Source organism: Mandrillus leucophaeus, unplaced genomic scaffold, assembly GCF_000951045.1.
Source record: "Mandrillus leucophaeus isolate KB7577 unplaced genomic scaffold, Mleu.le_1.0 Scaffold587, whole genome shotgun sequence".
Classification (NCBI taxonomy): Eukaryota; Metazoa; Chordata; class Mammalia; order Primates; family Cercopithecidae; genus Mandrillus; species Mandrillus leucophaeus.
Window position 1 is genome coordinate 262,865 of NW_012106330.1, and position 15,384 is coordinate 278,248.

Sequence of the window (15,384 nt, forward strand, 5' to 3'; positions counted from 1 at the left end):
GCTGGGATTACAGGTGCGAGCCACCGCGCCCGGCCGAGTAGAATTTTTTAAAAAACCAAAATAACTGCAGGGCACTGTGGCTCACGCCTGTAATCCCAGCACTTTGGGAGGCTGAGGCGGGCGGATCACGAGGTCAGGAGATCGAGACCATCCTGGCTAAGATGGTGAAACCCCGTCTCTACTAAAAATACAAAAAATTAGCCGGGTGTGGTGGCCGGCGCCTGTAGTCCAGCTACTTGGCAGGCTGAGGCAGGAAGATGACCTGAACCCAGGAGGCGGAGCTTGCAGTAAGCCAAGATCGTGCCACTGCACTCCAGCCTGGGAGACAGAGGGAGACTCCCTATCAGAAAACAACAACAACAAAAAACCCAAAATAACTATTGAACATAGAAACCTTCACTGTTGAACGAAATAAAAGAAGACACAAACAAATGGAAGAGCATTCCATGCTTATGGATAGGAAGAATCAGTATTGTGAAAATGGCCATACTGCCCAAGGTAATTTATAGATTCAGTGTCATCCCCATCAAGCTACCAATGACTTTCTTTGCAGAATTGGAAAAACTACTTTGAAGTTCATATGGATCCAAAAAAGAGCCTGCGTTGCCAAGACAATCCTAAGCAAAAAGAACAAAGCTGGAGGCATCATGCTACCTGACTTCAAACTATACTACAAGCCTACAGTAACCCAAACAGCATGGTACTGGTACCAAAACAGAGATACAGACTAATGGAACAGAATAGAACCCTTGGAAATAATACCACACATCTACAATCATCTGATCTTTGACAAACCTGACAAAAACAAGCATTGGGGAAAGGATTCCCTATTTAATAAATGGTGTTGGGAAAACTGGCTAGCCATATGTAGAAAACTGAAACTGGATCCCTTCCTTACACCTTATAAAAAAATTAATTCAAGATGGATTAAAGACTTAAATGTAAGACCTAAAACCATAAAAACCCTAGAAGAAAACCTAGGAAATACCATTCAGGACATAGGCATGGGCAAGGACTTCATTACTAAAATACCAAAAGCAATGGCAACAAAAGCCAAAACTGACAAATGGGATCTAATTAAACTAAAGAGCTTCTGCGCAGCAAAAGAAACTACTGTCAGAGTGAACAGGCAACCTACAGAATGGGAGAAAATTTTTGCAATCTACCCATCTGACAAAGGGCTAATATCCGGAATCTACAAAGAACTTAAACAAATTTACAAGAAAAAATCAAACAACCCCATCAAAAAGTGGGTAAAGGATATGAACAGACACTTCTAAAAAGAAGACATTTTTGCAGTCAACAGACACATGAAAAAATGCTCATCATCACTGGCCATCAGAGAAATGCAAATCAAAACCACAGTGAGATACCGTCTCACACCAGTTGGAATGGCGATCATTAAAAAGTCAGGAAACAACAGGTGCTGGAGAGGATGTGGAGAAATAGGAACACTTTTACACTGTTGGTGGGAATGTAAACTAGTTCAACCATTGTGGAACACAGTGTGGCGATTCCTTAAGGATCTAGAACTAGAATTACCATTTGACCCAGCCATCCCATTACTGGGTATACACCCAAAGGATTATAAATCATGCTGCTATAAAGACATATGCACATGTATGTTTATTGTGGCACTGTTCACAATAGCAAAGACTTGGAACTAACCCAAATGTCCATCAATGATAGACTGGATTAAGAAAACGAAATGTGGCACATATACACCATGGAATACTATACAGCCATAAAAAAGAATGAATTCATGTCCTTTGTAGGGACATGGATGAAGCTAGAAACCATCATTCAGAGCAAACTATCACAAGGACAGAAGACCAAACACTGCATGTTCTCACTCACAGGTGGGAATTGAACAATGAGAACACTTGGACACAGGGTGGGGAACATCACACACTGGGCCTGTCGTGGAGTGGGGGGATGGGGGAAGGATAGCATTAGGAGAAATACCTAATGTAAATGACGAGTTAATGGGTACAGCGCACCAACAAGGCACATGTATACATACGTAACAAAGCTGTACGTTGTGCACATGTACCCTAGAACTTAAAGTGTATATATATAAAAAAACCTCCACAGTCACCAAAGCAAGAGAGTTTGCCCCCTTCTTTTCTTGGTATCTTCTAGCTGTTCCATTAGGGCTTCATTTTCCCTTCAGGGGAGCTTTTTGAGGGTCTTGAGAAGCTGGAGAAAAGGGAGAAAACTTTCCAAGAAAAAGAAAGAGAAATAAGAATGAGAATGGATTCATGGCAGTTCTGCTTTAAAGTATACTTCTGGTATGTTTAGAGATGCTTTCAATGCTTCAAACATTTCAGTTTCATTGTGGCTTTTTAAAAAATAATAAAGAATGATTAGTGGATTTTTAAAAGAATTTCTACTTGGCCTAATTTGTCAATAGGAAGAAAAGAGAATACACCAATTAAATGTTCATATTCTTAAAAGCAAAAGGCTTATCACTCCAGCTCTGCATTTAGAGTCATCTTTGGTTGGGGAGATTGGATCTATTTATAGCTGCTACCATGGTCTTGTGGAGGGGGACTGCACTCCCTTTTTCTCTGATATTTTCCAAGTCTTGTAGCACAATATAGATAAGGCTGAAATATTTCATAAGGCTTTACCAAAGGCAAGGGAGCAAGCAGAAGGAAGTAAGTACAGAGAACAGCATGCAATGAAACCATGTTTGATGTGAAATCTAGTTTTAGTTTTCAGCGTTGCTTTCTCCTTAGCTCCTGGCTTGCCTCAAATTCATACAAGCCATCTTTTCCCTGACACTCAGGAAACCCTTCAAGCATGTCTAGTTTCTAAATTTCAAACTCAAGAGAGAGGGCTTCCTGATTGACACCAGGAATACAGCCTACATGGGTGTGGCCTGTGTTTTCTACATATAGTCATATCCAACTATATCCCAATAGCTTCCGCAAGACAGTCACATCTAGCTATATCCAATCATCTGATATCCTTCACTAGAGATAAACATGTGGCTATAGGTTTTTTATGTAATCTTTATATATTACGTACATTTTATGGCTTTTTAAATTAGGGCTACAGCATTATATAATTAAAAACATGGACTAGAGCTAGTAGACCTGGGTTCTAGTCTATTTGCCAGTCTTGTCTGTTTTAGCAAGTCAATCTGTCTATAATTTTGTGGAGAGATTTGGATATGCTTAGTCTGTAATTTTATAATTTAGACTATAATTGAATTATTTTAAATAATTATAAAATTTGTACTTAAATCTTTCTCTTTGCCTATTTTAATATGATGCTGAGATATTAGTGAGGCATAATGACCCAATTATTATTCCTTTGAGAAAATATCCATTTTATAATTATGTACTTTATAGGATAAGTTTTCCATTATGGTGACAGATGGGACCTACTTATGTTTAAAAGGGGCCATAGGGGTTTGCTATGAGTTTTTTTTAAGTAAATATTTACCTCTAAATGTACCTTACACATAATTTAGATGTTCTTATACAGAATGTAATTGCATGTAGTTAAATCTATGCATAGATTCTATGTTTTCTAGTTTTATTTCTTTCATGTATTTGACATTTCTTCTTTAAATTTTTTAATTGAATTGAAAAAGCAAGCAAAAGCATCATATATTAAAGTGCTTTAAGTTATTTGGTACTCTTAATTAAAATACACCAAGTTTTTTCCTTCTACTTAAGTATAATCTGTTTTTCTCCCCAGAGCGAAAAGCTGTTGCTATATGATACAGTCCAGAGTGAACTAGAGGAGAAGATAAGAAGGCTTGAAGAGGATAGGCACAGCATTGATATTACCTCAGGTAAGGAGAATGATATGATTGTGATGTTTGAGTGGCACCAAACCTTTGGTTTACTGTAGTGTCTCATCATATCTTAGTCTTCTAATATTAATATTATGTAAATGAAATGTCCCAGGAAAGAAGAAAAGGGGAAGAGCTCTAAAGAATTTCATGTGATGGTGATTATATTGTTATTGTAATTTGAATTCACACTTTAGAAAGATGTATAAAATGGAGCACATGACAAGGGACGAAACAGAAGTATGACAGGAACCTACTGGCAGAATAGTGTCAGGGCTGGATGTGGTGCTGCACATCTACATCTATAGTCCCAGCTATGCAGGAGACTGAGGTGGAAGCATCGTTTGATCCCAGGAGTTCGAGATTGCAGTGAGCCACGATGGCACCGCTGCACTCCAGACTCTCCCAAAAAACAAAAAAAAGAATAGTATTGGAAGTTAGCTGCAGTATATATTTTCCCCTGAAAGTCTTAAAAGACTGTCATGTGGAAGAAGGAATGAAAACCTTTTTGACATCATACAAGGTAGGACAAACTGATAGAAGTTATAGGGAGATAGACTTTTGTTTCAGGAAAAGGAATAACTTATTAATGATTAGATCAGTCAAGTGTGAATTTGGCTTTTTCAGGGTATTACAGAAAGGTTTTCTGCATTGAGTGGAAGGTCTACTAGGTTATCCTACAGTTCTTGAGTATATATTACTTTATCTGTTACAAAGTTTACTTCTCTTTGGGGTAGGCATGGGGTGTCAGATAAGCTGAGCCTAGTGCCAGTGCTCCCTCACCTACTAGTCTGGTGACCATGGACAGTTACTTCACTTTTCTAAATCAATCTCCTTGTCTGTAAAAGGAAAATAGTAAGAATACCTACCTCAGTGGTAGCTTTGAGGATTAGGTGAGACAATGCATGTAATATAAATTTTACAAAGTGCATGACAGTATGGTAATCAGTTCTTAGTCATTAAGTGCCAAATTGATTTTTGCTTTAATAAAGGCAGAGGAAAACTTAAACACGTAGCATTCATGAAATTATGTACAGCCTAATGTATATATACCCAACTGCCAATGAAGTTTTGTACATTTTTACATGTGACTAAATAGCCACTGTAAAATTATAGTCTTTTTTTCTCCTTCGTTCACCAGAAACCCACTAATACTTAATCTTTATTTACCTGCCAGAGCTGTGGAATGATGAACTTCAGTCAAGAAAAAAGAGGAAGGATCCTTTCAGTCCTGACAAAAAGAAGCCAGTTGTTGTTTCAGATATCCTTTTCCAAATTTTCTGTTTCTTTTTTTCATGATATATGTTTTTCCATTGTGCATGCCTTTATACCTTTTATTTGTAAACATTGACTTTATTTGCATGATCCTGTAATAAGCAAAAGATGATTTATTTATAAAATGACTGAAGACAGAAGATATAGTATATACTTTAAGTCAAGGGAGGTGGGAGAGGACAAGAAATTCAATCATGATCTCAACTTTGAAAATTAATGTGACTTGTTGTTCACCAAGGGCTTTGATGTGAAATAGCCATTTAGTATACGGTATGATTGTTTAATTCTCGTGTACTTTTTTGTCTTTTTGAGACAGGGTCTCACTGTGCCACCCAGGCTGGAGTGCAGTGGCACAATCATGGCTCACCTTAGCTTCAACCTCTCGGGCTCAGGTGCTCCTCCCACCTTAGCCTCCTGAGTAGCTGGGACTACAGGCGCATGCCACTCCGCCTGGCTAATTTTTGTATTTTTTGTAGAGATGGGGTTTTGCCATGTTGCCCAAACTGGTCTCAAACTCCTGGGCCCAAGCCCACATTGGCCTTCCAAAGTGCTAGGATTACAGGCATGAGCCACTGCGCCTAGCTTCGTGTGCTTTTTAAAAACATTTTTAAATGTTTCCGAAATTGGAGTATAAATTAATATGTATTTCAGTTTTGGCATTCCCTATGGTACCATCCCTCTACCCCCATCTTTTCCCCTCCACCTTGAAAACCAGTGATTAGGTTAGTGATATATATTACAATCAATGATATCATGGAATTAAGGGCATGTAGTTATGACATCAGAAGTACTAGACTGTATTTATGCTGGTACTAAGTGGTTTGAAGAATAATTTGAAGTTAGAATTTAGGATGCCAAAGCATTATGCCCATAAATCATTGTTCCATTTGCTGAAACACAGTACTTTGGAAATATAATTCAAAGTGTGTTATTCTTACAGCTAAATTGACCTTGACTATTCAACGTCCCTATATAGTTTATATGCTACAAGATCTTGATATTCTTGAAGACTGGACAACAATTAGGAAGGTATGATTAAAGAGCAGTGGAACACAAGTGTATTTTCATAGTCTTTTTAAGATTCTATGTTTTTTTATTAGTACATCAAAATATGATTATTGTAAATATGCTTTGCTTTTGCAACATTTTTCTAAGGCAATTTAATACTATTACAGATAACAGTGAACTACAAGGATATTTTAAGGGTTAGAGTCAGCAGTTTGTATTTTTTCTGTTATAATATAACTAATAATTTATGAAAAAGCCCAAAAAACATTTATTTAGTTTGCCCAAAAAGAATAACATCACCATCCGTGCCTAGTCCTTTAGCTGGTTCTGGCTTATAGAAAACACTTGATAAATATTTGTTGAACAAAAGAACATTTGAACCTTTATGTGTCTTGCATCCTATCATTAAACATTCAATAATTATAGTCTTTTCTGTTCTTGCCTAAAAGTGGAGGCTTGTTTTCCATATTATAGTTTTTCATTTTTGTAAATTTCTTAGTTGAGAGTTAGAGATTATTTCAGGTATTAAAAACATCTCTAGGAGAAATTGTTATCCCTCATATTCTTTATGGTCTTAGACATTAAAAATTTATTAGAGCAGCTAATGGTTATACTTTACTGTCTTTGTTCTGGAGTTAATCAGTAGTATTGTATATATTAAATGGACACCAAAATATATTTTCAGTCTGAACTCAGAATTCTTTCTTCCTTTTTTTTTTTTTTTTTTTTTCATTAAGGCAATGGCTACATTGGGGCCACACAGAGTGAAAACGGAACGTAAGTCATTTAGTCTGAGTTGAGAAATACTCTCTTTGGAGACTTGTTGAATCAAGGTTGTTAAATCATCTACATACTAAAGAACTTTCCCATCAGTGGTTTTATTTCATCAGTGAACACCGTACCTGAAATTATGAGGAATTCTTCTGGAGTCATTGTTTCATGTAAAAGTTTCAAAATTTCTGAATGTGGTATAATTCTTTCAGTGTTTAGCTACATTCTTATTGCTAATACTGGATCAGTAACTCAGAAAGTATTTATGCGGTGTTTTTTATGGGCTCTGTCATTCTGTAGCAGAAGTATTTGGAATTTGTGGGTTGGCTTCAGAGATTCTGTGAATCCTCTGAAATTATGTGCAAAACTCTGCATGTGCATTTTCTGAGGAGAGAGATCAGAATGCTGACATTTACACATTCTGATATGCCTTAGTAAAATTCATATCAAGTTACACTTCCTTGATTTTTTTTTTTTTTTAAGTCTAAAATCACTGCTAAAATGTGATTGACATTAGTGTTTAGGATAAGTTTCTCCTTTTCTGCCTTCTTTCACTATAGGTGAGATTTCCTAATCCTTTTAAGGACAATGAAGCTAGATTAAAAAGAAAAACATATTTGAAATACTTAGGAAAGGAATTTCTAGTCACATTTAAACAGCTTAAGTCATCTGTAAGAGACCAATTTCTGTTTTAGGCTGGGCATGGTGGCTCTTGCCTAGTGTGATCCCAGCACTTTGGGAGGCCAAGGCAGAAGGATCACTTGAGCCCAGGAGTTTGAGACCTGCCTGGGCAAGATGATGAGACCCTATCTCTACAAAAAATACAAAAATTAGCCAGGCTTGGCGGTGTGTACTTGTAGTCTCAGCTACTTGGGAGGCTGAAGTGGGAGGGTCACTTGAGCCCTGGAGGTCGAGGCTCCAGTGAGCCATGATCACACCACTACACTGGGCAACAGAGCAAGATTCCATCTCTAAGAAAAAAAAAATTCCATTTTATTTTTAACCCAGTGATTCCTTTAAACTTTGTATTATGTGAGGACATTGCAGCAGTATTTGCCCTGGGGAATTAACTGCCAGAGCAGCTGCCTAGACCTGTAGAGCAGTGGTTCTTAACATTTTTGGGTAATAGATTCCTTTTGAGAATCTCATTATCATAGTTGAGTGTGTCTCCCTCCCACTCTTGTTATCTTCAGCATTGTATCCTATTAGTTTTACTTACAGCACTTCACTCAATTTGTCCTTTTTTTTTTTTTTTTCTTGGTGAGACAGAGTCTCACTCTGTCGCCCAGGCTGGAGTGCAGTGGCACGGTCTCGGCTCACTGCAAGCTCCGCCTCCCGGGTTCCCGCCATTCTCCTGCCTCAGCCTCCCGAGTAGCTGGGACTACTGGCGCCCGCCACCTCTCTTGGCTAATTTTTTGTAGTTTTAGTAGAGACGGGGTTTCACCGTGTTAGCCAGGAGGGTCTCGATCTCCTGACCTCGTGATCCACTCACCTCGGCCTCCCAAAGTGCTGGGATTACAGGCGTGAGCCACCGTGCCCGGCCTCAATTTGTACTTTTTAATTTTGTCTATCTCCTAACTGGATTGTAAGCTCCACAGAGGCTAGAACCATCTCTCTTTTGGTCACAGCTTTTTCCCCAGCATACTTCCTTGTGTATAGGAAGTGTTCAGACAACATTTGTTAAATGAAAGAATATACCAGATGGTATTTTAAGCCCTGAGGATACAATGGTAAAAAAAAAAAAAAAAAAAGATGGACCTCCTGAAGCCTCTTTAGGGGAGGTGGAATCATATATATGTAGATAAACAGTTAAGAAAATAGTTACAGATTATAGTAATTACTCTAAAAGAACTGCGCAGTTGAGATAACAATTAGCTGAGGAGTGGGTAGAGTAGTTAGGGAAGCCCTCTCAGGAGCTAACATTTGAATGACTTCATGGTATGCTTTTGACACTGTGTTTCCATAAAAAAGATGATTTTTCCTGTATGAGTTATCTGACTAATGCCAGATGATTTCTGGAATTTAAAAATAGAAGTTGTACTTAGGACATTTCCTTTTTAGAATTAAAAGCCTGGGGAACACTTGGAACATGTATTAAACTCTGCTTCTTTTGATATATCAGATGCCTGCAGGGTAAAAAATAAGTATAATTTTCAATTGAAATATGGCAATTTATATTTTATATACTACTTAAAATTAGCACTAATAATTGATAACATACCTGCCTCCCCTTCTGGTACTTGATTAATCAATTGATGATTTATTATTCATTGTTTAGCTTTGTTTAGTAGTTATATTAAAAACTTAATGATTATGTAAAAGAATGTAAGGAATAAATCTTTTTATTACATTTTAGGTTTGTTATTTAAGAAATATTTTTAGTCCTTTTTTACATATGCATGGATTGATATTAATTCTTAATATTCGGACCCTTTGTTCTTCTGACAGTGTTTTATTAATATAACGGTTTTTGAACTGATCCCTTTAGCACCTGTGAAACTGGAAAAACATCTGCACAGTGCTAGATCTGAAGAGGGAAGACTGTATTATGATGGTGAATGGTATATACGTGGACAAACAATATGTATAGATAAAAAAGATGAATGTCCTACAAGGTAAAAAAGCCTTTATTATTTCAGTGTTGCTCAGTATTGTCATTTACAATATTGTTGTCAATGAAAGATTTCCTGCCTCCATAGTGTACCTATATCATTAGTTGCTTGTGGATCCTTTTTTTTCACTTGACATATGGCTTGATTACATGTGTGTACTGCAGTGTTAATATGTATGAACCAGACTTCATATTAAGTTTATGAACACAAACTTTAATGCAAGGGGAAATGTTGAAATTATTTAGCCAGGTAGCTGATCCTGTTTCTTAATTCTTCTAGTAGATGAATTGTTAGGATTGTGCTATAATGACCCTTAAACCAGACTATTATGAATTTTTGGTGGAACTAGTAATCTTTAACTTTTTTGGATGTGTTAGAGTAGTTTAGATAAAAAGAATTTGTATCAATTAGAGTAGGAAATAAATGGAAAATTAATAAAACCCTTAAGATTAATAGTAATTAAAGTATAACCTAGGGCTGGGTGCTGTGACTCACACCTGTAATCCTAGCAATTTGGGAAGACGAGGCAGGAGGATTGCATGAGGCCAGGAGTTCAAGACTAGCTTGGACAACTTGGCAAGACCCTGTTTCTACAAAAAATAAAAAAAATTAGCCAGATATAGCAGTGTGTGCTTATAGTCCTAGCTGCTTGGGCAGGAGGATCGCTTGAGCCCAAGGGTTTGAGGCTCTTGGCCTCATTTCACCACACCACTGTATTCCAGGCTGGGCAACAGAGTGAGACCGTGTCTCTCTAACAATAACAACAACAATGAAGTGTAACTTGAAAACCGCCTTTTAAAAGTCCTAATAATATGTCTAGGCTTAAATAAAGTTTATAAAACTATTTATATAGCCTTCTAAGTTTTATGTGGTTGTGACCTTTTGAAAATATTAATGTTCATCGTCTTTCATTCTCCAGTGATGTAGGATATAATTCTCAGAGTAGTACCTTCTGTGGTAACAAAATATGGTTTTGTAGGTATCAGTGGTAAATAAAACAACTTGAGTTTAGTCTACAGTACGCATTTTCCAAATACAGTGGTTTTAATTGTAAGATTATAATTTTGTCTTTAAATTTTTAGGACATTGTGTACAATAGCTTTTCTCATAGAAGCTCATTGAACTAACTACTAGTTTATATATGATACTCCTGGATTCTTCTATTTATTTTATTGTTTTTGAGATATTTTACCACTACTTAGCATAAAAGTTGTTTAAAAAGAGATGAGGCCAGGTAGAATAGCTCTTTCCTGTAGTAATTCCATTACTTGGGAAGGCCAAGGCAGGAGAATCACTTGAGCCAAGGTGTTTGAGACCAGCCCTAGCTGGTCTTTTTGTAGAGAACCCCGTCTCTATAAAGTAAAAAAATTATTCGGGTGTGGTGGCAGGTACCCTTAGTCCCAACTACTCAGGCTGAGGTGAGAAGATCACTTGAGCCTGGGAGGTTGAACCCTGATTGTGGCATTTCAACCTGGGTGACAGAGAGACCCAGTCTCAAAAAAAAAAAAAATTCCTATTCACTCTTTAAAAAATAAATAATTAGGCCGGGTGCAGTGGCTCACACCTGTAATCCCAACACTTTGGGAAGCCGAGGAAGGTGGATCACGAGGTCGGGAGTTCAAGACCAGCCTGACCAGTATTGTGAAACCCCATCTCTATTGAAAATACAAAAATTAGCTGGGCATGATGGCATGTGCCTGTAGTCCCAGCTACTTGGGAGGCTGAGGCAGGAGAATCACTTGAACCTGGGAGGTGGAGGTTGCAGTGAGCTGAGATTGCGCCACTGCACTCCAGTCTGGGCGACAGAGTGAGACTCTGTCTCAAAATAAATAAATAAAAAATAAATAAATAATTTAAAAAAAGAATAAAATACACATCTATTTCAAGAAGTAGATCTTTTTATGTAAAGATTAGTAGTGTAAAAAAAAAACTGGTATAAAAGTACTGTAGATGGTTTGACATTGGAATTAGAGATTAGTATTTGAAAGATTTTCTGAAGCCAGGGCTGACATGAGTTACAAGTATGATACCAGATAAGTAGTGCTTTTAACTCCAGTTTTGTTTTGTTTTTTTAAGAGGTGGGGTAGGGATGGAGTAGGAAGAACGTGCTTTTAATAGTGCTAATAGTAAATTTTACCAACTCTATTAAGAAAAGGATGATCTACTAAGTATTGCTGAATGTGATATTTTTGGCAGCATGCACTGCTGATATGCAGCATTCTGGTAAACAACAATTATATACCAGAGTCTACTGTTGTAGGCCAGTTTATTTTGGTTTTATATAGGTAATAATCTAAAATGAATTGAGGAGACATATTGTAATTCATTCATTCATTCTTTCTTTTTTTTCTTTTTAGTGCTGTAATTACAACAATTAACCATGATGAAGTTTGGTTTAAGAGGCCTGATGGAAGCAAATCTAAGCTTTACATTTCACAGCTACAGAAAGGAAAATATTCAATTAAACATTCATAATCATGATTTAAGTGTTATCTAAATGTACCTTATTAGTGTTACCAAATGTAATGTGCCATGAGAGTAAAAAAAATGTATTCAATAACTTAATATTCTCACTGAATCATGAGAGAATGTGTATTTGTAGGTAGTACTCTAAGTAGATCTCATTGATATGTTATTAAAAGAAACAGTAATAAAAATTTTATCATGATCCTTACGTTGATTTGCCTCTTAGGTCTGATGACCAATAGATATACTGTATATGGTAGGGGTTTCTTTCTAAAGATTTTTCTTTGGTTTTTAAAAAAGTTATGCAAATTTGTTTTATCTTTAGTAAACTATGACTACATTTATCTGCAATTTTAAAAATTTTCCATATCTTTGTCATTCATTGTGTGTTTGTAAATAAGGTCTATAAAATGTTTCCTATAAATGGTTTGTACTAGTACATTAGTGTTAAATCAGAACTGAAATTTAAACATATATATATGAGTATATATATATGTATATATATGAGGATGTATATATGGCATCATCAGCTTATTTAGAACTGATGGCCGTACCTTACAATCTTGTTTTACCCAAAATTAAGCTATTGGGTTTGAAAGCTAAAAGGAGCACTTTTGTAGAATAGCAACTTTTCTTTTCCTCTTCCTTAATTGTATGGTGGGGCGATGACCTATTTTTACAAATTATGCGTAATGAGTAAAATTAGCGTAAAGTGATCACATGCTTCTACCTGTATTTCTAGTGGCCCTTTAGAGGCAGGTATTTATACCTGGTATTTATGATGCAGTATATAAGTGGTGAACAATAACTGACAGTATTGTGCTTGCTGTACATGTCTGGTCTTTTGAAACAGATTTTAGTAAGCATTTTCCAGGGGTAAAACTGTGTCCTATTCTAATTTTATTCCTAGGGCAAAGTAGACAGGGATTATTTCCTTGAATCTGTTTCCACATTAATATTTTTATCTTTGGTATTTCTACACTTTAAGGCCATTTGGTGCAATTTAGAAAGTGTTGGCCTCCCTTCCCTTAGCCACATTCAAAATTAACTTCCAAAACCTCAGGAACAGTACAAAGAATTAAAACCCTCAATATGGCAGCACAGCCGGCTGTAGTATATATTTAGGGTACACCAAATCGAGTATTCTTGGTGGTCTTGTGCACTTTAATTTCTGTTACAATAAGAGATAAGAGGATGAGGAAGAAATCTACTCATTAACACTTACTGCAGAAATATCTGCATTATTCCGTTTGTTTTCTTATTATTTTACCTCTCCAAACATCTTCCTGTGCAGATCACTACTTCATAGTTGCCAAATTTTAAAACACTTAACTTCTGAAATTCAGTGTCAGCAAAGTGATATTACATTGTTCTGTTTCTAATTAACATTAGCAAATGTACATAATGTCATAACCCAATAGTATTTGACAGTACTTATGTATACAATGTTTGATAAGCATTTTTAATAAGATTTGTATTTTTAAATTTAGTATATAATAAAAAGATGTGTTTGAGTGTGATTTGTAGTGTCTTGGATTACTTATGTGTATTTAGTTCTTTTTATAACCTATCCACTTCTAAGAAAGATTTGAATTGGTTTACGTTAATAGATATGGGGTGGCCTGGGTGCAGTGGCTCATACCTGTAATCCCAGCACTTTCTGTGATATATTTAGATCTTCAAGACGGCTAAGTTATACTTAATTTTAAAATATATGCATATATATTGTATTTTGATTAAAAGGTACAGTGTAAGTTATGAAATTCTAAATAGAAAATCTTTGTTTTTTTATTTTTATTTTTATTTTTGGAGATGGAGTCTCACTCTGTCACCCAGGCTGGAGTGCAGTGGCACAGTCTTGGCTCACTGCAACCTCCACCTCCCGGGCTCAAGCGATTCTCCTGCTTCAGCCTCCTGAGTAGCTGGGATTCCAGGTGCGTGCCACTGTGCCTAGCTAATTTGTGTATTTTTAGTAGAGATGGGGTTTCGCCATGTTGGCCAGGCTGGTCTCAAACTCCTGACCTCAGGTGATCCACATGCCTTGGCCTCCCAAAGTGCTGGGATTACAGGGGTGAGACACTGCACCTGGCCTAGAAAATCTTTATTTTAAAACTATGATTTAGTACATTTACTTTTAAAACTTTAGTATTTATATCATAGGTAGTATTCTACCATAATATTAAAATGCAGAAAAGCATATGCTTATCTATGACTAAAATGCTATAAAATATATTTTGTTGTTGGCAGTTTGCTGTTAGATGTCTGGTCATAAAGTTTAATTTAGGAAAATTGTTAGAAACTCCAAAATGTGATGTAGTGGCTGCTGCTGCTCCTGTGTTTGTGATCAGCTTCCGTCTCAGGATTAATATCTGGACCTTTATTGTCACAGCTCCTAGTTTTTCATGTTTGTTCCATCCCCTCCTGCTGTTTCCCAGTTTGTAAAAATAGATACTGTCAAAGTATCACTAATGCAATTCTTCAGCTAGTAATTATTGGCAAATAGTAATGGCACACTCCTGATTTGTCCCCTTTATCACTGTTCGTATTGGTGGGCTGGACACTGAGTACTTTTTGCAGCCTTCTTCATGTAAAAGTTGTTCTGATGTATGCATTACTTGGAACACCAGTTGCAGAACCATGTATGCCTCATTAATAATTATTTAAAATGAAGAAAAACTTCCAAAGCTTCAGGAACAGTAGAAAGAATTGAAACCTTCAATATGGCAGCACAACTGGCTGGAATATATATATATATATATGTATGTATGTTATTTTTTTTTCCCCATGACACAGCCTCAGGAGGTCCTGAGGACATGTGCCCCATATTTAGGGTACAACCAAATCACGTATTTTTGATGGTCTTGTGCACTTTAATTTCTGTTACAATAAGAGAGAATGAGAAAAAATCTACTTAACACCTACAGGAGAAGTTAACTTTTTTCTTTTTGTTTTTGGACCCGGTAAATCTGGTACAATAAAACTGAACTAAAATGAATTTCTCTTATAAGAAAATGAATGTAGGATAGGCTGGGCGCGGTGGCTCACACCTGTAATCCCAGCACTTTGGGAGTCCGAGGCTAGCGGATCACAAGGTTAAGAGATTGAGATCAGCCTGGCCAACATGGTGAAACCCCATCTCTACTAAAAATATAAAAATTAGCTGGGCATGGTGGCACGTGCCTATGGTCCCAGCTACTTGGGAAGCTGAGGCAGGAGAATTGCTTGAACTTGGGAGGTGGGAGGTCGTAATGAGCGGAGATCAGAGATCGTGCCACTGCATTCCAGTCTGGTGACAGAGTGAGACTGTCTCCAAAAAAAAAAAAAAAAAAAAAAATGGATGTAGGATGAATTAATACATTACTTAGGATTTATGTGGTTTCTTGCTAAATTGGAATGCAAACTATTTTAGTTGCTAAAGATGAGGAAATATAAAATATTTTAAAA

General features: G+C 36.5%; 1 protein-coding gene across 2 annotated transcripts in view; it reads left to right on the forward strand.

Annotated features, from left to right (window-relative positions):
- The window catches only part of BRMS1L (breast cancer metastasis-suppressor 1-like), a 53,718-nt gene extending 40,258 nt beyond the window's left edge, over positions 1-13,460 (forward strand). For both annotated transcript variants that reach the window (XM_011999176.1, XM_011999177.1), the window contains 6 exons: positions 3,712-3,808; positions 4,986-5,069; positions 6,048-6,112; positions 6,829-6,868; positions 9,351-9,477; positions 11,832-13,460. In XM_011999176.1, the coding sequence (XP_011854566.1) occupies positions 3,712-3,808; positions 4,986-5,069; positions 6,048-6,112; positions 6,829-6,868; positions 9,351-9,477; positions 11,832-11,949 (531 nt within the window). In that variant the 3' untranslated portion in view covers positions 11,950-13,460. The remainder of the gene's footprint in view (positions 1-3,711; positions 3,809-4,985; positions 5,070-6,047; positions 6,113-6,828; positions 6,869-9,350; positions 9,478-11,831) is intronic.
- Positions 13,461-15,384: the final 1,924 nt, after the last annotated feature.